Here is a 7,791-nt window from a genome sequence, read left to right as displayed (position 1 = left end):
CTAGCTGCCTACCTCTCTTACCCTTCCTGGAGTTAACCCATCTATGTGACTATATCTGAGACATTCCCCCCCTTCCTATAACTGTCATCCATCACATACTGTTGCTGTTGCAAATTCCTCATCGCTTCTTTCTGTCTCTCCAACCGATCCACTCGATCTGATAAGATTCGCATCCAACAGCATTTACGTCAGATATAATCCGCAGTAACCCTTAAACTCTATTTAAACTCCCACATCTGACAAGAAGTACATATCACTGCAAAGGCCATTTTTGCTCCTTCACAATCTACAGACCCAGAAAATAACACCGTCTTATTCCTCTACAAAACACTGTCCCAGGTTAAATTAATAGCTATGGCTTATATTTTAAGTTTAAGAGACTTATCTCCAAAATCATATAATCAACAAAGAACCACTGTACTCACTAATACAGCCTTTCTCTTGGACAGACTTAAAACAACAACTAACTTATCTGATTCTGTGCTGTGAACTTCGCCCAACAGTTCCTCCAAGATTAGTTGTGAAATTCACTATTTATTAATTTTCCCAGATGCACTCCGATGTCCAGCAATACACAAATTCAAAACAGCAAAGACAGTAACTGTGCAGGTTCTCTCTCTCTCTCTCTCTCTTTCCTGCACTGACCTCACCATGTGCTTCCTTTGTCTGCTCTTCTCCCTTTAAGTGCATACTTAAAGATATCTTGCTAATATCAAGGCAGTTTTGACCAAGTGTGGTACCACCGGGCTCTAACTGAAGTCAATAAGAATCAGGAAAACTCTCCATTAATTGGGTGCATGGCTAGCACAAAGTAAAATGACTGTCGTGGCTGGAAACAATTCATCTCAGTCCAAGGACATCAGCGCTTCTGGGTAGTGACTTAGGTCCAAATATTTTCAACCACTTGCCTTCCAACACAAGGTCAAAAGTAGAAATGTTTGCTGGTAATAACACAACGTTCAACACATTCACAGCTCCTCAAGCACTAAAGCAGTCCATGCCAATGCATATTAATATATGAACAATCATCAGGCTTGGGTTAATAATATTCGTGCTGAAAATGTGTTGCTGGAAAAGCGCAACAGGTCAGGCAGCATCCAAGGAACAGGAGAATCGACGTTTCGGGCGAAACGTCGACTCTCCTGTTCCTTGAATGCTGCCTTACCTGCTGCGCTTTTCCAGCAACACATTTTCAGCTCTGATCTCCAGCATCTGCTGTCCTCACTTCCTCCTTAATAATATTCATGTCAAACAAGGGCCAGGCAATGATTATCTCCAACAAGAGAAAATCTAATCAACTCCGCGTACCTTACTAACACTGAATCCCCCACTATGACTTTCCATCGGTCATAAACTAAATTGGACCAAGCATATAAACATCATGGCTACTACAGCAGGTCAGAGACTGAGAATGGAGAGGTGAATAACTTACTTCCCTGTCCACCATGTACAAGGCGCCACTCAGGAGTGTGATGAAATGTTTCCCGGTTGCCTGGATGAATGCAGCTCCAAAAACACTCAAGAATCTAAACCAGCATGCAGCTGGCTAATCTTTCTCCTCTATACCATGAACAAACTGCCTCATGGCACATTCTCAGAGCCCATCATTGATCCCTGATGATGGAGGAGGAATAATACAGTATGGTTTTCTCACAAATCCCCAATCAAGAATGTAATCACATGATGCTCTCTGACCAAGGTACTCTTAGTTAAAGTGGGCATTTACGAGTGTGTAACACCAACCTGAATTGCGTGCCCCCTGTGGATTTCCCAGCTTTCTTCAAAGAAATGCCTTCACTCCCAGGCCACCTGAAACTTTGAATCATGAGGAGACTCTGGAAGCTGAGATCATTCCACTCCATGGAACAATATAATGGAATATCAATGTGGGGTACCTATTTTCTACAAGGATTTAAATTTGAGAATTATAGAAATTAAGAGGATATCCCCTACTTCTCTTCCCAAAATACTCTTTTAAAAAAAACTGGAGAAATTCCTGAAGAAGGGCTTATGCCCGAAACGTTGATTCTCCTGTTCCTTTGATGCTGCCTGACCTGCTGCACTTTTCCAGCAAAACATTTTTAAGCTCTGATCTCCAGCATCTGCAGTCCTCACTTTCTCCCTGTATCTAACACTGTCAAATAAGTCAAGCTGAAGGCTGTGTGCAGTCCTATCTGTTGTGAGCAAAGGCCATACCTGCACCACCTGCTTGACATCAGACTGTCTCACCGTCTCTTCATGCACCGCAGTTTTATCAACGCTCACCGCATTCACAAGTAGGAAAGTGTCGCCTAATAAACAGTCATCCAACCTCGGTCGTAAGGCCTTGGCAAATGGATCAGGATGACAGCACCAGTGTTCCACCAAATCATTCCAATTTCCACTAGGCAATGGTAAAACCCTCTGGAACATCCTGTGCATGAAGGGACAACTCATTAGAGTCAGACAAACCACAATATGTGCTTATCACTTCAATTGCAAAAAAAAAGAGATAATTCAATTGCAATATGGTCAATGCACACAAAGAAGTCTTACTGTTAAGATAAAAATACATTATATGGACTGCTGTATTGAAGATTTGCACCATTCCTAGCAGACGGTCATGATTTTGCTTGTGATAACTCAGGTGATAAGCTGTCAGTTGGAATCCTCTACATTGTATTGCTGTGCTCCAGAGGTAAGCAGTCAGCATTGAGTGTTACAAAGCCCCAACTACTGTCAAACAGACAATAAACATGGGTCAGAATTACATAGCATGTTCTTTGTTTTCCAAACATGTCATTTAGTTCCTTTGAATTTTTGGGACAAAAGTTTACACATGATATTTGAAATGTGACCAAGAAATGGCAGCACAAAATGCATGCTTATCTTCATTATTCAAAAGTATATTCTGGTTCTAATTTTAAATCAGGTTATAAGATAGTTCAGATAAGCCTCAATTTTACACTGCTGCTGATGACCATGAACCTCTCAGTCCGACATAATAGTGAATAGTGAGACTATCCTCTTTACCCAATATACAATGTGCCAAACAGGAGAGAGGTATTAACTGATACACGTCAATGTCCAAGTGAGAATGTAAAGACTAGTAAACCTGATGAAATGGCAGAAATATAATTTTGGTTTTACTGACACTGCTAAACAGGGAACATTTTAATTTGCAATATCATTAGCAATTTTATTATGAACAAACTTTGCCTGAGGCATAATGCTCCTTTAAAAATTTCTCAAAATGACAGAAAGGAAAAGATTTGCATTTATATGGCATGTTTCTCAACCTAGAGAAGACCCAGCATTCACTTCTCAAGGAGAGGGTCACGACTGCAAAGCCTGATTGAATTTTTGCAAGGAGTAACGACAGTGGGACTCAGGAATCAATATTACTTACATCGACGTACAGAAGGCATTCAATCAAATCCCATGTTACAGACTTATGTTAAAGCTCATGAAATCAGTGGAAAATTATTGATCCAGTTCAGAAACTGGTTGAGTGACTTGAATCAAAATAGGGATCATGGGCAAACGCTTTAATTTTGAGGATCTGGTTAGCAGTGTCCAACAAACCACTGTTCTGGGGCCACAATTATTGCAATATTTATTAACAACTTAGATCATGAGAGAGAAATCCACAAATTCAAATTTGACAAAGGTAGGCAGCCTTGTAAGTTGCGTATATAGAAGCAAAGAGGCAGTGATAGATTAAGTGACTGGGTAAAACTGTGTTGACATATTTCAACATAGGGAAATGTGAGGTCATCCACTTTGAAGTTAAGAACATAGAACAGTGCAGCACAGTACAGGCCCTGTGGCCCTCAATGTTGCGCTGACTTTTTATCCTACTCTAAGAACAAACTAAGCTACATACCCTTCGTTTTACTATCATCCATGTGCCTATCCAAGAGTCACTTAAATATCACTAACGTATCTGACTCTACCACCACTGATGTCAGTGCATTCCACCCACCCACCACTCTCTGTGTAACAAACCTACTTCTGACATCTCCCCCAAACCTTCCTCCAATCACCTTAAAATTATGCCCCCTTGTGATAGCCATTTCCACCCCGGGAAAGTCTCTGACTATCCACTCTATCTATGCCTCTCATCAGCTTGTACATCTCTATCAAATCACCTCTCATCCTTCTTCTTTCCAAAAAAAAGCCCTAGCTCCCTCAACCTTTCTTCATAACCTGCCTCCAGTCCAGGCAGCATCCTGGTAAATCTGCTCGGCACCCTCTCTAAAGCTTCCACATCCTTCCTATAATGAGGCAACCAGAACTGACCACAATATTCCAAATGTGGTCTTAGCTTTATAGAGCTGCAGCATAATCTCGCAGCTCTTAAACTCAATCATCCTGCCAATGAAAACCAACACACCATATGCCTTTTTAAAAACCCTCTTAGCTTGGGTGGCAACTTTGAGGGATCTATGGATATGCACCCCAAGATCCCTGTGTTCCTCTGATCCCTCTGATCTTGGGGTACATGTCCATAGATCCCTTTGTTCCTCCACACCACCAAGAATCTTGCCTTTAACCCTATATTCTGCATTCAAATTGAATGAATCACTTCGCACTTTTCCAGGTTGAACTCCATCTGCTAATTCTCAGCCCAGCTCTGCATCCTGTCAATGTCCCATTGCAACCTACGACAGCCCTCCAAACCATCCACAACTCCACCAATCTTTGTGTCATCGGCAAACTTACCAACCCATATCAGTCTGTTTCACACTGTCCACAAAACTGACAAGGTTCCTCTCAGTACTGAATACTGAAGGAAAGTATTCATTAAGCACTTCCCGACTCCAGGCACAAGTTCCCTCCACTATCCCTGATCATCCCCACCCTCACTTTGACCATCCTCTTTTTTCTCACATAGGTGTAGAACATCTTGGGGTTTTCCTTAATCCTATCCACCAAGGCTTTTTCACGCCCCCTTCCAGCTCTCCTAAGTCAATTCTTCAGTTCTTTCCTGCTACCTTGTACCACTCTAGAGCCCTTTCTGATCCTTGCCTCCTCAATCTTAAGTAAGCTTCCTTCTTTCTCTTGACGAGATGTTCCACATCTCTTGTCATCCAAGGTTCCTTCACCCTACCATCCCTTCCTTGCCTCAGTGGGACAAACGTATCCAGCACTCACCACAAATGATTCCTAAAATACTTTCACATTTCTATCGTATATTTCCCGAGAACATCTGTTCCCAATTTATGCTCCACCGTTCCTGACTAATAGCATTGTAATTCCCCCTCCCCCAATTAATACTTTCCCTTACTGTCTGCTCCTATCCCTCTCAATGGCTATAGTAAAGATCAAGGAGTTGTGGTCACTATCACCAAAATGCTCTCCCACTGAGAAATCTAACACATGACCTGGTTCGTTGCCAGGCACCAAATCTAAAATTGCCTCCCCTCTAATCGGCCTATCTACATATTGAGTCAGGAATCCTTCCTGGACATAACTGATAAAGTCTGCTCCATCCAAAAGATTTGCACTAAGGAGGTTCCAATCAATATTAGGAAAGTTGAAGTCACCCATGTCATCAGCCCTGTTACTTCTGCACCTTTCCAAAATTTGCTTCCCAATCTGCTCCTCTGTGTCACTGTTGCTACTGGGGAGTCTATAGAACACTCCCAATAAAGTGACTGCTCCTGTCCTGTTTCTGACTTCCACCCATAATAACTTTGGAGACAAACCCTCCTAGACAACCTCCCTTCCTCCAGCTGTGATACTATCCCCGATTAGTAATGCCACTCCCCCACCTCCTTTACCTCCGTCTCTATTCATTTTGAAACATTTAAACCCGAGAACATCCAGCAACCATTCCTGCCCCTGTGATGTCAGAGTCTCTGTAATAGCCACAACATCGTAGCTCCAAGTACTTTTAAGAAAGGATTTAACAGTGCGCTTTCCAAATTGTCATAATCCAGAAACAAGTGAGGTCAAGAGAGACTTGGGAATCCAGGCAAATGGATATTAAAATGTGAAGGGCCAATGTGGAAAATAGTCAAAATCTAGTGCAGTGGAATGCAAGGGAGTAGAAATTTCAGCTCTGTAAAGCCCTGGATAAACCACAGGTGGATGAAAAAGACATTTGGTATGCTTTCCTTTATTGGTCAGAACATTGAGTGTCCGAGTGGGAGGTCATGTTGCGGCTGTACAGGACATTGGTTAGGCTTCTGTTGGAATATTGCGTGCATTTCTGGTCTCCTTTCTATCGGAAAGATGTTATGAAACTTGAAAGGGTTCAGAAAAGATTGACAAGGATATTAGCAGGAGGTTGAGGGGTGACCTTATAGAGGCTTATAAAATTATGGGGGGCATGGATAGGATAAATAGAGAAAGTCTTTTCCCTGGGGGAGCGGGTATGTGGGGGGTGGGAGGGTCCTGAATTAGAGGTCATAGGTTTAGGGTGAGAGGGAAAAGATATAAAAGGGACCTACAGGGCAACTTTTTCACACAGAGTGTTGTGTGTGTATGGCATGAGCTGCCAGAGGAACTGGAGGAGGCTGGTACATTACAGCATTTAAAAGACATCTTGATGGTTATATGAATAGGAAGGGTTTGGAGAGATATGGGCCAAGTGCAGACAAGTGGGACTAGATTAAGTTGTGAAAGCTGGTTGGTATGGACGAGTTAGACTGAAGGGTCTGCTTCCGTGCTGTACATCTCTATGACTCTATGATCTGGAATACTTAAGCAATTCTAGGCACTACACCTTAGGAAGGATTATTTACAGCAGACAAAATCTAACATAATATATTTAAGATAAGGAGCAGCAGGTTTTAAATAAAGATGAGGAAAATTACTTCTCTGTAAGGGTCACGAATATATGGAATTCACTACCTCCGAGTGTGATAGATACAGGGACATTTGAGTAAATTTAAGGAGGAGATAAACAGATTTTTAATTAGCAATGTGCTGAAGGCTATGAGGAGCATGATGGAAGTAGAGTTAAGATTGAGATGGGATCAGCCATGATCCTTTCAAATGGTGGGGCAGGCTCGAGGGGCTGAACTCAAGCTGAACTGCTGCTTCTAGTTCTTATATATTAAGCAGAATAGTATCCAAACTCCAAGGAGTCAAATTACAAGACAAGATTACACAATATACTGTTGTTTTTCATCGAGTTTAGCAGATTAATGAGTGATTTAAATTTTCAGGACATTAAGGAGAACAAATTGTTTCCCTCTCTTTATTCCCATTTCTAATGGTCATGGGATACAGTCTCAGAACTAGAACTATCAGAGAAATTAAAACACATTTCTTCAGACAAATGAAAATAGACATTTGGAGCTCTTCTGCAAAAATTGGAATTGGATGCTCAGTTGACTATAAATTATAATCCTAACCTTTATAGATTTTTGTTATTTGAAGATATTAGTTGACAATAAGGCAAAGACAATTACAAGTTAGGACACATAGAGTCACAGAGATGTACAGCATGGAAACAGACCCTTCGGTCCAACCCGTCCATGCGACCAGATATCCCAATCCAATCTAGTCCCACCTGCCAGCACCTGGCCCATATCCCTCCAAACCCTTCCTATTCATATACCCATCCAAATGCCTCTTAAATGTTGCAACTGTACAAGCCTCCACCACATCCTCTGGCAGCTCATTCCATACACGTACCACCCTCTGCGAGAAAAAGTTGCCCCTTAGGTCTCTTTTATATCTTTCCCCTCTCACCCTAAACCTATGCCCTCTAGTTCTGGACTCCCCAACCCCAGGGAAAAGACTTTGTCTATTCCTATCCATGCCCCTCATAATTTTGTAAACCTCTATAAGGTCACC

General features: G+C 41.9%; 1 protein-coding gene across 1 annotated transcript in view; it reads right to left on the bottom strand.

Annotated features, from left to right (window-relative positions):
- Positions 1-7,791, bottom strand: part of ube3d (ubiquitin protein ligase E3D) — a 164,224-nt gene that overhangs the window by 146,410 nt on the left and 10,023 nt on the right. The window contains exon 4 of the mRNA XM_043686945.1: positions 2,197-2,413. Coding sequence (XP_043542880.1) covers positions 2,197-2,413 — 217 coding nt within the window. The remainder of the gene's footprint in view (positions 1-2,196; positions 2,414-7,791) is intronic.

Source organism: Chiloscyllium plagiosum, chromosome 3 (assembly GCF_004010195.1).
Source record: "Chiloscyllium plagiosum isolate BGI_BamShark_2017 chromosome 3, ASM401019v2, whole genome shotgun sequence".
Lineage (NCBI taxonomy): Eukaryota > Metazoa > Chordata > Chondrichthyes > Orectolobiformes > Hemiscylliidae > Chiloscyllium > Chiloscyllium plagiosum.
This window is presented reverse-complemented; position numbering and strand designations above follow the sequence as displayed.